Genomic DNA, 20,864 nt, shown 5'->3' with positions numbered 1-20,864 from the left:
CTAATTATAGGCACACCAGACACAATGAGCTCACAGTTTGCAGTGCTGTTCACTTTTAGTAGAATTATCTTGAAAGAAGTGCTAAAACAATGGATGATTCAAAATCAGAGTCAGGTCAAGCCACTGTTATTTGTAAAGCATATTTAAAACAACATGTTTTCCAAATAAGTAAAAACAAAAACCTACCCTAAAATATGATATATAATATAAATGTACCCAATTATATTAAATATTGAGACCCTACACTCACGCAAATTTATATTATACACTCTTAACACCTTACTTGACTAATTTAGAGCATAAATTAGGGTTAATGCTGTACATGGAAAACCCAATACAGATTCCCTATGAGCTGCATAACAGTGCAGAAGAACAGTTCAATAATAATAGATGATTTTAAAACAACAGTTTCATATAAAACATGAGTCAATTTTTGACTATTGTTTGAAACTTTACCCTCCATAGCTGTTGAGTTGCAATATTTCCTGTGGATAGAGTTCACTTTTTTGTATGTTTAGTTGACCTGCTACATAATGAGTACAAGATGACATTAACTGGAAGTGTGTTCACTAAATACTGGCTCCGTTACAATCAGTTATTGTTACTCAGTTATGCAAGAACATGTAATGTGTATAATTAGTCTTACAGGCTATAGTTCAATCTATAAAAAAACAATGGAAATTCAACTTCTTTTTATTTTTCCATTTGGCAAACATTAGAGTGAACGATGGACAGCCACTTCAAGTGATGATCAGAAAGAAACAAGAAAACAATCCCCCCCCCCCAAAAAAAAGACAAAAAAATGGTTGGTCTCATTGTCAATAACTAAGAAATTGCCAAACAACCCACATTCACACACACACACAAACACAAACACACCAGATAAAGTCCATATTTACAAAGTACATCTTTGTATGTCAGGTCATCTTTGCCGTGTTGTTTAAGAACTGATTGTGCTTTTCAACAAAAAAATAGAATTTACTTTATTATCACATTCATTGCATACTGTACATCGGGAATCTCCCTAAGGCACATTGAGGTGCACCAGTATCAGGTTAAACCAGATATTTGTAGGCAGACACATGTTAAGAATGCCTGTGTTGCAAAAACTTTTCATAGTAAAGATATTTTTGAAATCAAAATTGAAATTTCATTTTCCCTCAAAATCTAACAAATAAAGACACCGGCATAAAAAAATCTCACAGGACAAGTACAAGTTCCCGGCTTTGGAAAAAATATCTTAAACATACTTTGTCAATGACAATGGTATCAGTGTACCTTTGAAATGTCTTATGTTTCAACAAGAAGGCACTTTTGGTCAGATTAAAGGCACTAAAAGCATCATTATGCTTCTATTAATTGATTTTGTTTCACACTGCAACAAGGCAACTTGAACAATAAAAGGATAAAAGGAAACTTTTCTTTCCCTTTAAAAAAAAAAAAAAATCTCAGGTTCACAAGCAGGTTCATTCTGTTCTCAGATGTCACATCCCAAAGTCAGTTTTGCTCACAAAAAAAAGGTGCAGATCTAGAAAGGCAGCATCACAGATGTTTGTACAGCGGAAATCTTGGTTCCAAAAGGTCACTTTTTTGCCTATTTGAAAGCAAATATACACTCATCCCCTCTCACCTCAAAGAAAAAAATCAATTCAGCTCATGTTTTTTCACAACCAGACCGATTAAATAAGTGGTGTCTGGCCACAATTCCTCAGGAAAAAAAAAAACCCTGGTTACAAACAGACAGAAACTGAATGTTACATCAGTCCATTACAAGAAAAAAAATGTCAAAATCACTGAATTCAATGGTCAATTTGAAAAGAAAGAGCTGTTGTATAAACTACAACTTTCCCATGATATTGAAGATTGTCACACACACTTTGATTAAACATAAGAGTCTGTACAGTACATGTGCCTTTTTGTTGTCACACTTAAAAACCGTACCATAAAAAGCACACAGAGAAAACATGATGTGCATTGTTCCCAGTCACGCAAATATATTTGCACACAGAACTGCAAATCATGTGTACATGCACAGTCTTGATATGGTTAGCACATTAATCACTGTGCAATAAATCTAATCTACTGTTTTGGTTTGTAGGACACCCAGAGATACACAAAGCTGGAGGCATGAAGTTTGAACAGCATGACCGAGCTTGTACGCATTAAACACAACAGTGAAATCAAGAAAAAAGGATTTGGCACAAGTGCAGCTTTGGTGAATGAACAACAAAAGATTTGAACACAAAGTTCAATATTCTTAGATTTGATTTGATTCCATTTCTTGGAAGAGAGAAAGAAAATCAAAAAACATTACAGCCCCTGAAAAGTCCTTTAAGATGGCACATCTGCAGAATATCTTAGGCACAGTTCAAAGACGTTTGGCGTAGTTTTTGCATAGAATGTGATCTCGAATGTCTCCCCATCCTCCGTTCTTCATGTGCGCTTTGTGCTCCGCTGATTCTACACCGGTAAGGACAAGAGATGAAGGAAAGAGGCCCTCCTTGGCCGTCTGAAGGCTCTCCTCAACCTTCTGCGAGGCCCATTCTGGCCTGCAGTTCTCCTTCTGGTGAAGCCCACAGTCCCCGGTGTGGAGAACCCTGGAGCCCTGCGCTGCCAGAACCTTGAGGGGCTTCGCTATGCAGGTTCCTGAGAGGTGCTGCACAGTCCAGTCCCAGTTGTAGTCGTCGTAGGTGCAGTAGTCGTTGCTGCAGCCCATCAGCTTGTAGTAGACCTCCCTGGAGATGGCCATGCCGATGTTGTGTTTAGTGGACATCCACCCAGTGGTCAACACCTTATTGGTCAGTCTGCTAAAATCAGTCACGCCGTTGTGGTTCCCCAGAGCGAGCAGGTCGCAGTCTGAGCAGCGGCTCTTCCTGAGCTCTATCATTGATTTATAAAAATGGGAAAAGTCTGGTAAGATGTAGTTGTCCTCCTCCAGAAACACTGCAAAGCCGCTGTAGCCCTGCATGGCCTGGACTCGCTCGAACACAAAGTGCAGCTTCCACCACCAGTGGTGTTTGGTCTGAGTGATGAAGGCCTCCCTGTAGTGTCCATAGGAGTCGGGGTGTGCAGCGTTGAGGCATCCTGTTTTCAGAGCGTCGACCTTGGACATGTCTCGAGGGCAGTCTCGTGGATCCTGCCCAGGAAACTCACTGGGATACAGCTGAGTGCTGAAGGGGAAATAAATCTGCAGTACCTTGCAGAAACGTATCCCTTGCACAATTGTGTTGATTTCCTCTGAAAAGTAGTCATGGCTGAAGATGAGCAGGAAGCTGTGCACCTCTGCAGCTTTCTCCAGAGACTTGATGAGCAGTTTCAGGTACTCGGGCCTGTTGTGGACCTGCACCACCAGCACCAGCTGAGGCTCTCCTGGGAACTTGTCGGCATTGTGGACGCACTGCCTGTAATTGGCACTGTAGACGGACTGAGTGAGCTCTGACTGCGAGCCAAAGTTGAACCTCACCGGTCCGTCGGAGCGCACGGGCCGGTGCCCCCGCGGGCCCGATCCGCTCGTGTCTCCTCCACCAACCTCCTCAGAAACTATCAACACACGTGTTGAAAACAAGAGAGTCACAACCACGAAGGAAACTCCCAGCAGAGCGAGCAGATTCCGCTTGAGCAGCCGAAACCTCATTTTTTGTCAGAAGCAGACTCCGCGTTCATTCACCTTATTACGCGCGTCTTCATCGTAACCGTCCGGAGACTTTGGCTTCTTTTCGGCTTTGAACGGCTGCTTTTATTTCCCCTCGTTTCCACCAGAAATCCGTGTCATTTGGTAGAAAAGTTTTTTTTTTTTTTCTGGCACCTGTGGGAGCAACGAGTGGAACAAAGCGAGCAGAGAAAGTGAGCAGCTGATCCGACTTTTAGACGCGTTCATTCCAATTTGGAGAAACAAAAAGCAGCAAAACTAGAGCGGTTACTTACAACAAGTAGGTGCGATGTGTCAACAGGCTCCCAACCAGGAAGAGATGATCAGACTGAGATACATCTGAGCTCCGACTTATTGACTGCTGACGTGGACCATCCAGCCAACCGGAGACAGACGCAGCTGCAGCTCAGCGAATCATTGCTGCGCCGATAGTTGTGTAACATGAGAAGTTACAGTCAGCCAGTGAACAGCAGGACCAATGTGCAGCAACGCAAGAATAACTTTATTCATTATTATAATAACAATAACTTTTTTTATATATATTTGGGACTTTTTTTTTCTAGTTTTCTATTGTTTTTCCAAAGATTTGTGCTTTTATAATGTCTTGTGACAAAGCTTGTGACAAATAAATCTGGAATCTCATTACATGAGTTTACAAGCTGCTTTATAGACAATATGAAACTTCCTCAGCAGGACAATTGAGCAACAGAGGAACTTTTTTACTGTTTAAAGTTTCTATAGCTCAGGAAACAAAACTATTATTCTCATTTCTGTTTTAAATGATTGAAGAAAGTAATAAAAAAAACAAAAAAAAAGTAAATCTCTCTCTCTTTATTCTGGCGTTTGGCAAATAGAAATAATTTTGGTAATCCTAACTGACCTAAAACAGGAAAAGTTTCGTCTCATTTAATGTCAGATAGTGAGAAAAAAAAAGGTTTTATGTCTTTTTATACAGTGTATGTAACCTTTTGGTTTCAACTGGCGATGCACAATACTAGCATTTCTGGCCGATTCCGATATCCGATATTAAGATTTCTGATATCGCAGATAACCGATATTACCGATGTCGATATTCAATTTTTGTTCACACTGAAGAATGAGTGTTAGTAAGCACTGTGAGAACGTGAAAACTGTTCAAAAGAAGCCCATACCAAATTAGACCACATAGTCTTCTTGATTACATAACACAGTTAAAACATATTTTAACATATTTAACATTCAAGTTCATCTGTGAAATAGCAGCAATATCAAATGTACAGACGAAGGTGCTAATGTTAGACAATCATCGGTTTTTCACATCCGCTAAATTTGTTCTTCGGATCAATACCAATATATGGGGAAAAAAAAACATTAATATCGGCCGATACCAATGTGGTCGCTGATATATCGCTCATCCCTACTATATATATATATATATGTATATATAAGCAAGACTGAAATAACACACCCATATATATATATATACACAGTCATACACCAAAGTTTACTTACACTTGTAAAGACCATGTATATCATCATGGCAGTCTTGAGTTCCCACTGACGCCTGTAATTTTCTACAACGGAATTAGTGTAACGTAAATCATCTTTGTCACACACACACACACACAAAAAAAACAGTCATGCATTTTGGTTCTTTTACAGATTTATTATAGGTCTTCTGGAAATATGACAAATTCTGCTGGGTCATAAATATACATACAGCAATGCCAACATTTGGTTAAACATTTCTTGGACATTTTCACATCAACTGGGTGCTTTGGTAACCGCCTACGTGGTTCTTGTTGTATCTTTGACCGCTCCTCTTGACAGAATTTGTGCAGTTGAACTAAATTTGTTGACTTTCTCACACAGACTTGTTTCTTCAGTGCAGTCCACCGGTTCTTGGTGTGGTGTAAGTCAACCTTTGGAGAGACCAGTCTACAACCATATTTCTAACTAATGTTAACCATTTCTTTACCACTTTTGATGTGTGCTGGGTCATTGCATTGTTGAAACACCCAACCTTCTGGCTGATGATTTTAGATTTTCCTGAAGAATGTGGAGGTAATCCTCTTCTTCATTAGTCTGTTTATTTTGTGTGAAGCACCAGTTTCACAGGAACCGAAACAAACTCTGAGCATGATACTGCCACCACCATGCTTGATGGTAGATTGAGTGTTCTTGGGGTTAAAGGTCTCATCTTCTGTCCTCCAAATATGTTTTTGGTAATTGTGGCCAAAAGCTGAATTGTTTCTTTTCTTTCCAGAAGGCCTTTTCTTTGTCCATGTGATCAGCAGCAAAGTTCAGTTAGTTTAATGTGCTGCTTGTGGAAGAAAGGCTTCCTTCTTGCATGGCAGCCTCTCAGCTCATGGTGATGCTTCACTGACGTCAGTGTTCCAGCATCTTCTAATTCATTGCAGATCAGCTTTTTGGTGATTCTTGGTTGACTCTTGACCATCCTGAGCAAACGTCTCTCAGCAGCAGGTGATAGTTTGTGCTTTCTTCCTCATCATGACACAACTGTGAGGCAACCTAGTTATGGGGGAGGGACAAGAGAAATGGCAGGATTAAGCATCTTTATATTGTCACAGTTTTTATTTTACACCTCCAAGTTTTTAAGACATACAAAACACAATCAAAAACCAGTTCTCTGCTATATCTAAGTACTGTATCGTTACCCCAGTTACCTGCTAGTTTCTTGTCATGTTATTCAGTTTTGACCTATAGTCACAGTTATTTATATAATTTATAAGTATTTTTAAAAGTAGCCACCCTGGTCTTGATTTACTCCAACATAGATTCTTCTAAACCCCCTCACCCCTGACGCTACATGTTCAGGTTGAACTGGTTCAATACAACACAAAAGCATGTGGGATGTAATACCTGAAGCCACAAAGCTGAAAAACTTGATACCTTTGATAAGAAGTGACTTTCCAGCAGAAGATGGAACCAGAGACGCTGCAACTGGTATCGGATGCTTGAACACTATTAGGCTTAAACAGGACACTGTAGGGTCAGAGAATACCTCTATTATTTGTTATTTGTTTCTTCTGTATTTTTTCTTTATCATGTTTAGTTCCTTTCATTGTAGGTAAATAACAATAATTTCAGATGAGTAGATGCTGACATAGAGCATTTTGCCATCATAATCTCATAAAACAGCTTGTTCAGCTGAACAATATGAGTATCATTCTATTTACAGAAAAATCTGTGCAAAATAGATCAAGTCTGTGCGATTTTAGTACTGCTCTATCAGTATGTCTATGCATGAAAGATACCATGCGATACCATTGACATGTGCAATATTGTTATTTCTATTTTCAGAGGAACTTGAACAAGCTGAATCCATATGTAGGAACCAGTACTTATGTGTATTTTTCAGTTTTCTACTTGCATTTCTTAAATATCAACACCATCCCCTTTGCTGCTTATTATTTAATTTCACCTTTTTTTAATAGAGGTTATATATATTTATTTCTTTTATATTGTATATAGTTTTTTGCAAAGTTTTTATATTTTGTTTTTGCACTGAAATGCCTGCACCTTACTTTTCGTTAGTCTGGTAGATTAATCGTAACAGCTGGACTTGTTTGTGTTCCTTGAAGGCGTTTCACTTCTCATCCAAGAGGCTTCATCAGTTCTGACTGACTAGTTGGGAGTTCCACATACTTGTATCCTAAAGGAGCCATTAACACCTGAGTCATTCATGCTCTCCCTGCCACAAAGGGGTTCGTTAGGGTCTTTAGTGGCTAGGTGTGAATGTGGTTTCATCTTCCTGGGTAGAGATCTTAGGACTGAATTGTAAACAGGTGAGAGGTGATGCCTCAGACCTCCACCTCTGTTGAGGGATGGTCTTTCCGGTTTGACATAGATGGCTTCTTTCACCCCTCTCTCAAAGCATCTGTCCTCCCTGACTAAAATCTGTAAGTTGTTGTCTTTGAATGAGTGTCCTTAGTCCTTGAGATGCAGGGGGACTAAGGAGGTCCACCTGCTAAGGAGCTGGCTCTTCTGTGCTGAGCCATGCGCTTGTGGAGCCATTGTTTTGTCTCCCCAATGTACAGGTTTAGGCATTCCTCACTGCACTGAACTGCGTACACCACGTTGCTTTGTTTGTGTCTCGGTGTCTTGTCCTTCGGGTGAACCGGTTTCTGTCTCAGGGTGTTGGTGGGTTTGAAGTGTACTGGAATGTTGTGTTTGTTGAAAATCCTCCTGAGTTTTTCAGAAACTCCTACAACATAGGGGATGACTATGTTGTTTCGCTTCTTGGTCTTTTCTTCTCTGTGTCCTCTGGGTTTTGTAGAGGATTTGATGAAAGACCAGTTTGGGTAGCCACAGGTTTTGAGTGCTGTCTTGATGTGCTTTTGTTCCTCCTCCTTTCCTGCTGTCCTGGTAGGCGCATTCAGAGCCCGGTGTTGTAAGGTTCTTATTACTCCCAGCTTGTGTTCCAGTGGGTGGTGGGAGTCAAACAGCAAATACTGGTCTGTGTGAGTGGGTTTTCTGTAGATTTTTATGTCCAGGCTCCTGTCTTCTTCTGTGTGCACAGCACAGTCCAAGAAGGCCAGACTTCCTCCTCCTCTTATTTTTCGTTGTACTTGTTGCAATGACAATAAAATGAATCTGAATCTGATCTTTAACAATGCAAAGTCCCCCACTGTGGAATTAAGAAAGGCTTGTTTTATCATATCATATTGTATACTGCACTTCCACTGTCATAAAATCAGAGGTCCCGTCTGTCACTCTCAAAGAGGGTCTAATCATTGGCACATAATCTGGATCTCCTGATTTTGATTTTAATGATTGGACATCTACGGTCTGCTGTCCTCGCTGCCACTGAAGTACATGCTGTCATCATCGCACGATCCGAAAAGCTCCCTAAGGTCTTCAGGAAAAAGGTTGTGGACGCCTCTGAGTCTGAACAAAGTTTGGAAAGATCCCCACATTCATTCAAACAAATCATTCCACTGTAAGAAACTTCATCCACAAGTGACATAGATTTTGCCCAAGAGCAGATTGTTTGATGTAAAAAGAACCTTCAAGAACCTGTTCAGGTAACTCTGTAACTGCTGGTCATACAGAACATGTGTCTACAATCACAAGGAGGTTGCACAAATTGGAGCTACATGGCTGACATGCCAGGAAAAAGCCTTTTCTATCCAAAAACACATTAGAGTCAAACTAGTGTTCCAATGAACACATGAGGAGGCCTTTTGGAATAATGTGTTCTGGACGGACAAATCAAAGACTGAGTTATTTGGCCACATAAAATGTAGACGTGTTTGGTGCAGACCAAAGACAGCAGCTTTTCCAGGACCGACTGAGGTGAGCAGCTTGCAATCATTGACTTAATGAATTCGGCATCATATCTAAATATTTGAAATCAGTATGTCCAAAAGCTGAATTTCAACTGGAAATGGACTTTTAAACAGGATGCTGATCTTAAACACACCATAAAATCTACCATATTAATGGCTCATAAAGGAGAAATGGAGGGTTATGGAGAGGTGTAGTCAAAGCTGACGTGTGAATCCCATTGAAATGTTGCAGGGATTTAAAACAGGCAGTAAATGTAGAAATAGGACAGTTCGATTGACTCCAAGTCCAGATCTGTCCTAGATTCCTTCAATATACTTTTCCACTGATTAGCATCAAAATACAGAATTTATTCAAATTGTATTGCTTTACATGAAATCTGATATCAAGAGAGATTAGATTTATTTCCAGATGTCAGCTATATGGCCTTCTCTTGTACACTTGGCTGACTACACTTGTTTCTTCACTGTCAGTGACACTGGCTGCAAACAGGGAAAGATGCACACGGAGAAAATGCATATTACTGTATAATTTTCTCTTTGAAAAATGTTTAAAAATTAAAATTCTTGAGCTATTGAGTTATTAAAAGTAGGGCTGCAAGGCGGCTCGGTGGTTTGCACTGTTGCCTCACAGCTCAAAGATCTCTGGCTCGCATCCTGGTGAGGACACCAGGATCTTTCTACGTGGATTTTGCATGTTCTCCTCATGCAGCGTGGGTTCTCTCCAGGTTCTCTGGCTTCCTACCACAGTACAAAAACATGTTGAGGTTAATTGGTGATTCTAAATTGTCCGTAGGTGTGAATGTGAGTGTGCTTGGTTTAAGTGTAGCCCTGTGATAGACTGGTGACCTGTCCAGAGTGTCTCCTGCCTTCATCCTGATTGGCTGGAATAGACTCCATGACCCTAGTGAGGAATAAATGGTATGTAGATGGATGGATGGTTAATGAAGTGCCACCTCTGCTGGCCTGAGGTTACTAATACAGTTGGGACACTTCCAGTGATGAACTGGCCATCAGGCATGCTGGGACAAATCCCTGTGAGTCGCTGCATTGGTGGCCTCATCACTCCTCAACCAATCCTGTTTTTACCATCTTGTCTGTCTCTCTACCAGCCCTCTCTTTGTCCTGTAATTCATCTTGTGCACAAGTTTACATATAATCAACCCTGGTGGACCAGAGCAACCACTATCCTTAATCTTTTGGACTCAGTGCTGCTGAATTCATGTGTTTGCGCCGTTCTAGTACGTGGGCAGTGGCTCAACGTCTTAAGTCTCTGAGCTACTGATCAGAAGGATCAAACCTCAATGCTGCCATTGTTGCCCTTGAGCAAGACCCTTAACCCTTGCTGCTCCAGGGGCACCGTACCGTGGCTGACCCTGCTCTCTGACCCCAATTGAGATATGCAGAATTTTACAATGCTGTAAAGTATTCATGGTAATAAAGACTTCTACTCTAAAGTTGTCTAAAGTTCGTGCATGATTAAAGGTGACATGTTGTGTCTCTTTCTGCAATGTAACCAAAGTCTAACATGGTCCTCCAGTAAGTCTTTCAGCTTTTGACTCAAAATACTGTGACGCTGGATCATTTCATCATGACTGTAAAACTCCTGGTTTTGCTCTGAAAACCAGACAACTGTTGCTGTTCCTGCCCCCTTTCAGGAAGAACACACAGTCTGTGTCTTTTAGTTGATAGCCAGAGCTGTCAGTCACAGTTTGTTCTACACAGCTATTGGTTAGGTCGGTGATGCAAAGCACTTTGGTCAAATTCTTCTGGCTTGTAGAGCTGGGAGGCTAACTAGTGTGTCGGGGGCTTGAGGAACTGCTGAAGTGAACGTCTTTATGTCTTTGCAGCTTTTATTTTACACCTCCAAGTTTAGAACAACCACAAAACACAATAAAAACGCAATTTCACCATCTGGGACCTTTAAAGCCTGATTGCAAGTTTAGCCAAACTAAATACAGCGGCATCACAATGATTCCCTTTATTTTGATGTGATTGTTTTTTAATAATTGTTGGTGCCGAAGTGTAAATTGAGGTTTTGATAAGCAGCACAGCAGATAATATAAATCATGCTGTTAATAAAATTCTTTCCACTACAACTAGAACACAGTCTGGCTGAAGGCAGTTTGGGAGGTGTCAGCTTGATTTAGTGCTTTCGTTGGAATGCAAGTTATTGAATTATTAGTGTTGATGCTTACAGGGAGACTTTCCAAAATCAAAAGCATCCATCAATTTTTAATCTCCGCTTGTTTTTTCCTAATTTGATCAAAGCAGCAGCAGTCTGGCCTGCACACATGAGCAACACACTCTTTAACAGACTCCATTGTTTCCTTATAACTTCCTCTAAAGGAACTAACATAGGACTGTAAACTGTTTTGAAGCATTCCGGAAAGAAATATGTGGTTTGACCCTAATTATAGAGGAAACAGACACAACGTTCAGGTGGTGCACTTGCTGTGGTGACACTGTGGTCGTAGCACAACTGTGTTAGCCGCAACATCCGTACACAGGCAGGAAATTAGTTAATCTGCTTCTCCTCATTTCCTGCCTCTGTACTGAACACAATACTGTCAGGTAAAGACCAAAAAAAGCCCTCAGAACACTATCTTTAAGAAAGAATTTTCATGAAATTATTTTATTTGTCAGTTTTCTAGCTTTGTTGTAGTTTCTTGTAAAATAACTGGTGACATATTTCAGAAGCCATCTCCTTCTGTGGATGGTGGGACCAGATGGCTCATGTATTTATACTGTTGTCAGGGAAAAATGTCTCTTCTCCTGTGAGTTCAGTTTGTGTACAGTATCTGTACATAAATCGTAAATTTGTTGAGTGTCCTGCAGAGCCTGAACCTTTTTTCTTTCATGTGATAAGTCAGTCTGGAAGCTTCATAGTGGGTTGTTCCTAAGAGAAAAAATAGGGTTTTACTGTGTACCCAATAAACAAACAGTAAGTAATGTCATCATGAAGGATAACATCTGATACATTTCATAGTCTGTGAGTGAAGTCTTGGCCAACAGGATACGTATATATATTCACCTATGCATGGTCCAATTACATATATAACTATAAACCTTGGAGTGTTTTATTACAGGGTGTGATAGAAGTGATTTATGGTGATTCTTGTCATTTCTACTAACATTTCATTTGTTGTCATAATTAAATGTGTACACACAGGTTGTAGCACAGCAGTAAATAAGGAAATTAAATCTACCTACATGGTTTCTAATGAAGCCAGATGAACATAAAATCATATTTGAAGGAAAATCTTGCCTCTTTTTTCCAAAAAAAATAAATAAAAATCCGCAGAGAGAGACATAAAAGTATGAATAACAAAGCATAAAAATGTATGCTTTAAACATGCAAACACTGTGTAGCGACTAGTGCTACAGTTTACACTCAATCATCTTTGACATTGTCAAAAAGAGACAAAATCTAAAGATATGTAAAGTTAAAAAAAAAAAAGAGATTCAAATTAATCAAATAATAATAATAATAATAATAATGATCGATAAAATTACAAATAAAATCTATAAAATAAAGAATACAGACATTTTTAGTGGAAACAGAAAAGAAATGATGCACATTGTCAGTCTGTATTAGGCAAAAAACGGCCACATTAAAGTCTGGCCAGTAACGACAAATACAGTTACAAGAATTTCAATAACACTCATATAAATTAACTTTTAATGTCCATTGCTATATTTGTAAATCGAGCCTGATGTAGTGCTGAACAGAGCACATTTTGTGTTGTATTGTTTTGTATCTGTTGACTGTGTAGTCTCTTACATGAGGCTATTTTTTCCTGAATATCTGTTAATCTTGCACTTGCCAGCAAACTCAACATGCAAAGCTTTTTTTCTTAAAATCTATCTGAACCTCTCTGAGACTCTCTGAGATGTGCATCTTAAAAGTTGTGTAACAGCTCATAAAAAAAAAAAATAAGTCATCACATAAACAGACATTATTATTGAGGATTTTTTTCCTCTCCACGTTGGGAGCCTCTTAAATTCTAATGTGAGGATTTGGCCACTGTGAGGCTCCACTGAGTCCCAGCTGCTGTACCTCTTCAGGCTTTCATATGTGACTCATTGTGCATGGAAAAGGACACCTTTATTTCGGCAAATAGAGTAAATTAGCAGTGTCAGGAGAATGCAATGCCCATTCTTGGTGGGTTTTTTTTGCATGTATAAATCTTCTTAAATCAGGGTGTGCACTTGCTGTTCCCTGGTGCATTTCCCAGATTATAGTCCCTGTGCAGCTGGGAGTTCTCATGTCTTGTAGCTGGCCCCTTGTGTAGCATCAACACTCCTCTGAGTCTCAGCCAGGAAAACTTCCCACACTACATTTCCTTCCACTAACTCACAGCGCAAACAGGGCTCAGAAACCTTCGACATTTTAACTGCTATAAGTTGGTTTGGCCCTCATATTAGAATATGACGGCTCTGCACAGATTTCAGAGAGACACTTGGTCTCTGTTAATGCAAGAAGAAACTGTGATTCCCCATCTGTGGCCCACGTGATGGAGGAGTGTTGAGGCTGAGCCACGGATCAAGGAGCTTCAGACACATGCAGCGTGGCAGTCCGTGGCCACGTAAATGTCTTTATAGGGTCTGTTTCCACACCTTTCAAGGGTATGTGCCTTTAAAAACAAAAACTCTGAGCTTCTTCAAACCCTGTCCTGCAAGTTGTTGAAGTACCAAAAACCTTCCTGACAAATTATTTTGTTTTCCAATTCCCATGTTGGAGATTAGAACTTTTTCTTGTTGTTGTTGTTTTTTTTACTTTATATGTGTCTGTAGATGTGATTAATGTTTCTGCTGGGAGGCAGTTTTAGGAACGGCGCTCGAATGTCTGCAGAAGTTGGTGCGAAGGGAGCGGTTGCAAATCATGACGGCTCCCAACATAACACTAAAAAAAAAAGGGAATAAAATCTACTTACATCTGCTTCTTTAAATCTCTAGCAAAGCTCTGTGAGCTAATAAGAATGACAAAAACAAAAGTTGTCGAGTCCAAAATAGACACAACAAACTCGACAGAGAGGTGAGGGAGATGTTGTCTGTAGAGAAGATGACTAATCAGGACACATAAGTGAAAACATCTGCACTGTAAAACCTGCAGCTTGGATTCTTTGGGGGAGAAACTGTTCCAAGTTGTTAAGCCTGTGAAACTTCAATATTAGCATTTAAAGTAGCATTAAGTAATTATTACTAACTCAGTTCCACAATTGTGCAAGTGTCACTTGACGAAATGTCCAATTCTGTTATTAACTCATCAAATTAGGTGTTGCATTGTTAGTTTATTTATATTAACTTCACATTAACAAAAAATCCCTAGAAGTCTAACAGAGGCCTTTGTGTGTTTATGTCTATATTTGATGTGTTTCAAAAGGGTCAGATGAGCTTCTCTCAGATCAAAATTAAAACAATGAAACCCATAATGGAGATGAGAGTTATTTTGTTTTTATACACACGTTTTGGATCCTCTAATGTAAAGCCCTGGAGCTACAGGGCTCATAATGAGGAATAAGATCCTGGTCTTATTGTGGCTTCTATCTGTGCAGCAAAAAAATTGCATGTCTTAAAGCTGCATTCTTTCTACTGGCCAGCAGGGGGCAGCTCCTCTGGTAGAAAAAAGAAATGTGGTTGAATGGAGGCCTGTAAGAAAATGATCCTACTTGTAACGGGACTATCACGACTAAATTAGTCACTGAGAGGAGAAAAAGGGGCTCTGTCCGACACGCTAATCCCAAGGAAGAGACATGAAGCCGTTACTGCAGTTAAGGCTATTGATTTTCACCCTTTCAACAAAAATTACACGTGGCAATAATGAACTTATATGCTATGGTAGGAAATAGCTTTTTCGGTAGAAAAAAAAGGTTTTGCGGTCAACAAAAAATATGGCACCCTACCTCTCCCTCTCTCTGTAACAAGCAAAGTTCACAGGTAGGTGCAGGTGGTACCTGTTAAGCAATCACTCAGCCACAGTCACACACCCACAGACAAACAGCTCCGTCCACACACACATATCTGAACACACCCACTACCCCGACTGAACAGTGAGAACACATCCCTGCCTCTACACTACTTCTTCCTTGATTTGTTACCTGTGTCGTTTTAACATTTTCCTATTGAGTTTATGGTCTCAGTTGCTAAATTTAAGACTTTTTGAATGCAGCGTGATGCTTATTTAGTGAATTATGGTTCAATTTAGAGCACAACACAATATAAAACAGTATAAGTATGTATGTTTTAGGGGGATGGCTATGTTGTGCTGACAGGCTGCTGCCATAGTGTCCTGAAATTCTGTCAGATTCACATGTTGCTTGTTACATCTGGTTTCAAAAAAATCAAAGATGGTGATGTTTAAATTCCAAACTCACGGCTTAAATCCGAGTGTGAACAAATCATAGCTGATATCCGGCTACATTAATCTTTTATATACAGTCTGTGGTTACTTTAGAGTGCTTTGAGTAACTAACAAGAAAAGGCTGTGATTATGTATAATCAGATTTCACCAAAACAACAACTCAAAGTTGGATAAATTCAAAGCCTAAACTTAAGGAACTAACTTATCTGAACTTTGTTGGCTTTGGCTCAGGGATTGAAACAAAATACATATTGTAGGCCAAAAAAAATGTCTGAAAAAAATACAGACTAGCCCTTTTTTTGTTTTAACCTGGACAGGAAAGGGAGGAAGAAAGGGAGGCGATAAATCAGCAACACCTGTGAGCTGAAAAAACTAACAAAAGCAACGTGGAGGAGAACAGAGTGAGAGCTGAGGAGATATTTGGAGGTTTAATCCTGTTTGCTTTCTAAATTTGACATTACGGAGTGGGTTATGTTCAAACAACCAGCTGGATACACTGGAGATTTCTGGATATTAAGGAACTACTGACAGATAAAAGTAGCAGAGCTGGATGAAGATGGTTGAAATTCTTGTTGGACAGAGGAGGACGTCTGTGTGTTTGTTGGATCCTACAGAAGTTTCCTTTTCCACAGATCTCCAGCAGCTTTTTTTCTGGCCTCGGGTTAGGGCACACTATCCTTTCTACTGCTGCAGTTTTACTTCTAACACATCTGTGCTTTTACTTTAATAGAGTAACCATTTTCACATCATGCTCTTTTATTTAACACATCAGGCCAATTAGCTCTGATGCTGGAGTTACGTGATGTAAAATAAAAGAAAATCAATTGCTTTCTCACCATGCAGAAAAATAAGCATTTAAAAGCTCCTGCTACTCAGATGTGAACTCTAGCTGAGTATTTTTGCACTCTGAAATAGAACGTTATTGAACCAACTTAACTGAATTGCTTTAATTATTAACACACAATGGAAAAAAGTAATTCAATGCCACTGTTTAAATCCAGGTGTACTTAAATCATTAGATTTCTCTCCAATGAACAGTTTGCATCGTTGCAACTTGACTTTTCTTAAAATGATCTTAAAGCTTTTCTTTTTTTTCCAACGTATCCACGATGCAAACTTAAAATGTGAGACGTGCTGTTGTCACCAGACTTCTTGTTCTTTTCATTTTGAAGAAACGTGGACGTCATGACATCAGATGCACAAGATGAGTGGTAAACCTGATTTTCCTGCTTGCTAAAATTAAAATACTATTTTAGAGGGACAAATGGAATCCACAACAGTAGTCTTCCTCCTGTGACGAGGCTTAGCGCCAGAGCAGGTGTAGACTCACCCGATAGCTCCGCCTTGGAAATTTCACCCAAGGATTCGTTCTACCTCTGGCAACCACCTCAGAGGCACACAGGTCCGCTACACCAAGAGGCAGGTGACATGGTTCCAGTAATAATCTAATAATTTTTATTACATTCCAATAAAAATTCACTTAAAACAATTATTTATAAAAAAATTTTTAAAAAGGGGTGGGGGAGGAGAGGAGTGAACTGGTTCAGAGCTCGTTGAGTGTGTCAACAGGAGAGGAGTGGATCCCAGGGGATGGTCACCACGTGATTACACACACACACACACATACACACACGTCAGGGATCAACAACAACAAAAAAAACCCAGGGTTCAAACGGCCCACAGGAAGGGGATACCACCACTGTCGGCACCAGCCCACCACCGTGGTGCTCAGCTATGGGAATTAGTGGGGAACACTCAATTAAACACAAAGAAACAAAAGATTAGACTATAGGTGATAATAGTCGCCTATAAACTTATAACAAATCAAAAGAAAAGCATATAAACAGGCAATAAACAGCCCCCGCCCTCAGTGCAGTCCTGGTAGTTTGATTTAAGGATCTGCATACTTTCTCCACTGTTGTTTTCTCTTGTTCCGGTATTCAACAAGCTGACTTTCTCACTTCACACACACTTAACCACAACTTTCACTTGTTTATAGTTGATCAGATGACCTTCTGGTGAAACATGTTGTTTCCATGATGATACAGATAAAACTTGGATGTTTTCTTGACTCTGATTAGGCCACGATAACCAGTGATAAGTGCTGCTCAGAAACTTATCTCCTGCAAAAAAAAAACAACAAACCCTTAGGGCTTCGTGATGGATGCTTCATCTCATTGCTTCTCTTCTAAATGAGTCATACGGTGCATTTTAACGTTGTGACGAATGTGGAGGATTCATTCTGCCGATTTATCCAAAAAGCATTCAGGATGTGCCACGTTGGTCTGGTGCCACATTGTAGAAGCTCTGTGCTCGCTGTAGTCGTCTAAAACAGGAATCTTGAGCCTGTGATATGTCAGAAAAAGTCATGTAAAGACCAGGCAGATAAACACATTTAACTGATAAAATGAGCATGAGTCAGACGCTCCGTGAATGCATGAGTCATACGTCCTGTGCAGTTTGTTGTTGCAGCCACTGGATGGTAGCAGTCAAGCACGGAAAACTTGATCAGTCTAAACGTGGAAGATAAAACTCTTTGTGCAGCCTTGTATTTAAATATATACACCCAGCTCAGTGGTGCATCAGTGTCTATAACGCTGTAATTCTGAATAAACAAGGTTCTCTTCAGTGTATCTGAATTATTAGAAGGAGATATAAATGCGATCAGGTTGTACACAGGCAAGGCCTCGCCACGTAAACGAGGCCAATGTGCCTCACAACAGCTTTTTCCAATCTGCCATTTGGATGAGAGTTTCCTCCAGCCGGCCCTGAACAAATATTACTGTTTATGAGCTGGCCTTGGCTGTATTTCAAAAGCCACTGTATATTTTCCCGTAAAACACAGCATGAGGCCAAATGTAAACTCTGCGGAGCTGCACACATACATACGAAACAATAGCTGTGCTCATATCGCATCGATGTGTCGGCGTTTCCCATCAACAAATACATAAAGTGTGTCCACTGCATGTTTGAAAAGCACACTCTGTCCTCCTCCTGCAAACAAAAAGAATGTGGAACTAATCAAGAGATGGCATCTCCTCCTACTGAGCCATTTTTTATGCTTAGACTAACATGCAATTTGAAGAGACACCCACATGGGATGCAGAGCACATCGATTTTTTTATTTTGAAATATTAAGTTTCTGTCTTTAAAATTCAATATATGCATTTAATTTAATTTTCTGCTTTGGTCTGTGCCAGCAACACAATTCTCCGACATGTGTTTGCATTAGTCCGAACTACAGAATGTAGAGTTTTATTGAGGGGGGGGCTCTGAGTTGATGACCTTTTTCTGTTGGCTGCCACATGGGGAAAGAATAGAAGCGTGTTTAATCGACTGGCGTTTAAAAGGAAAACTTTCTCACAGTTGAATCAGACTTAATTATTGTCATCATGTCATATTGGGGGCTGCAAGGCGGCTCGATGGTTAGCAACTCGAAGGTCGCCGGTTCACGACTTTCTGCGTGGAGTCTCCATGTTCTCCCCGTGCAGCGTGGGTTCTCTCCGGGTTCTCCGGCTTCCTCCCACAAGGTCCAAAAACATGTTGAGGTTAATTGCTGATTCTAAATTGTCCGTAGGTGTGAATGTGAGTGTGCTTGGTTGTCTGTCTCTAAGTGTAGCCCTGTGATAGACTGGTGACCTGTCCAGGGTGTCCCCTGCCTTCACCTGGGGATAGAGTCCAGCCCCCTCCCTGTGACCCTAGTGGGGATTAAGCGGTGTATAGATAATGGATGGATGGATGTCACATTGGTTTACAAAAAGTAAAAGTGATTGTTCATAGTTGCACTTTGGCACCACCTGCTGTAGGGACGGGAAGAGTCCTCTGTAGGAATTTGTGTCTGAAGAGAAATCATTGAATGATCTCCGTTTAAAGTAGGGATGTCCTGATTATGGTTCATTTTTTTGCTTTTTATTTTTTATTTTTTGTTCCTGATCTTCATCTGTAAATATTCAGTATCTGCCAACCTAATCCAGTTCAATATTTGTTTTTGATTATTTTGCTTTTCCAAATATTACAGCTGCACGACATGTTGTTGAAACAGTTGTCTTAATCAGGAAACAGGAAAAGCTCTGTTTTAGTAAAAAGGATGCAGCTCACAGACTTTGTTGATGTTCTTGTTTGATGTTTTTTTTTATCAATATTGTGTGAATTTAATATCTGATAACTTTGGACAGGAGTCAACCTCTTCATCTTCAAGTGAAGTTCATCTGCATGAGTAATAGTTGCAGTAGTTTACATGCAAAATGTCAGTGAAAGAGACATAAAGCAGTTAGAAAGAGACAAAAATGAGTAAATGGAGTTACAGAATAACCTTAAAAGGTGCAAAGCAACTACAAAGAGACACATAGCAACTAGAAAAGTGTGCAGTGGCAGAGAGAGAGAGAGTAGCTACAAAGAGACGAAGAGTGACGACAAAGACACACAAAACAACCCAACAGACAGTTAACGGTGACAGATACACAATCACTATGAAAAGATACCAAACATTCAGTAAAATAAGCAAAGAAGTTACAAAGCAACACAGACTGAGTACAAAGAGTCACGAAATAACCAGAAGTATTTGCAACATAGTTTAAAAAAAGACGCAAAGCAACTATAAAGAGACACAAAACAACATTCAAATTAGTTGCAAAGAGACTCTCAGTGGCTATAAAGAGAAACAGAGACACCAAACAACCAAAAGACATGAAAGGTAGAGACTGAGACAAACAACAAAGAGGCACAAAACAGCCAAAAGGCCACGCCAAAAGTTACAAAAAGACACAAAGCAACTACAAAGAGACATAAAACAACCAAAAACGCATATAAAATAGTTACAAAGAAATACAAAACAACCTAAAGACATGCCCAATTGTGACAGACATCCATCCATCCATTATCTATATATCGCTTAATCCTCGAGGGTCGCGGGGGACTGGAGCCTATGTGACAGACATACAACTGCAAAAAAAAAAAGAGAGAGAGCGACTACAAAGACACATAAAACAGATATAAAAGAAACACTGATCAACCAAAAAGTTGTACAAAGCAATGACTGAGACAAACACTTACAAAGAGACACAAAACAACCAAAAGGCCACGCCAAAAGTTACCAAAAGATACAAAGCAACTAAAGAGAGACATAAAACAATTAAAAACACATACAAAATAGTTAGAAAGAAACACAAAACAGCCAGAAGACATGCCGAAAGTTACAAAGAGACACTAAACGAAACTAAAATGCAAAATAGTCCCAAAGCAACAAAAGAGACACAGGGTGCCTACAAAGAGGCCCCATCACAACCAAAAAGGCATGCCAGAAGGTAAAAAGAGACACAAAACACTACAAAGAGACACAAAACGACTAAAATAAAATGCAAAATAGTCCCAAATCAGCATAAATAACTAAAACAACTACAAACAGACACAAAACAACTGCGACATGCAAAAGTCATAAAGAGACACAAAACAACTACAATGAGACACTCAACTAAAATAAAGATGCAAAATAGTCCTAAAGCAACACAAAATAACTTTTAAAAAAAACAACAACAAAGCAAAAACAACTGCAAGGAGACACAAA

At 39.7% G+C, this 20,864-nt stretch overlaps 1 protein-coding gene across 1 annotated transcript; it reads right to left on the bottom strand.

Annotated features, from left to right (window-relative positions):
• Positions 1 to 677: 677 nt before the first annotated feature.
• LOC103373611 (alpha-1,6-mannosyl-glycoprotein 2-beta-N-acetylglucosaminyltransferase) lies at positions 678 to 4,029 on the bottom strand. The gene is made up of 2 exons (XM_008303532.1): positions 3,925 to 4,029; positions 678 to 3,805 (listed from the first exon to the last, which is right to left on the bottom strand). Exon 2 carries the CDS (start codon positions 3,632 to 3,634, stop codon positions 2,369 to 2,371), a length of 1,266 nt encoding a protein of 421 aa, XP_008301754.1. The 5' UTR covers positions 3,635 to 3,805; positions 3,925 to 4,029; the 3' UTR covers positions 678 to 2,368.
• Between the last annotated feature and the right edge of the window lie 16,835 nt (positions 4,030 to 20,864).

Source organism: Stegastes partitus, unplaced genomic scaffold (genome assembly GCF_000690725.1).
Source record: "Stegastes partitus isolate 25-593 unplaced genomic scaffold, Stegastes_partitus-1.0.2 Scaffold2027, whole genome shotgun sequence".
Taxonomy (NCBI): domain Eukaryota; kingdom Metazoa; phylum Chordata; class Actinopteri; family Pomacentridae; genus Stegastes; species Stegastes partitus.
Note: the sequence above shows the minus strand (reverse complement) of the source record. Positions and strands in the feature narration are given on the sequence as shown.

Excerpts from the sequence above, each read along its gene's own strand:
- LOC103373611 (XM_008303532.1), bottom strand. The coding sequence starts at position 3,634 with ATGAGGTTTCGGCTGCTCAAGCGGAATCTGCTCGCTCTGCTGGGAGTT.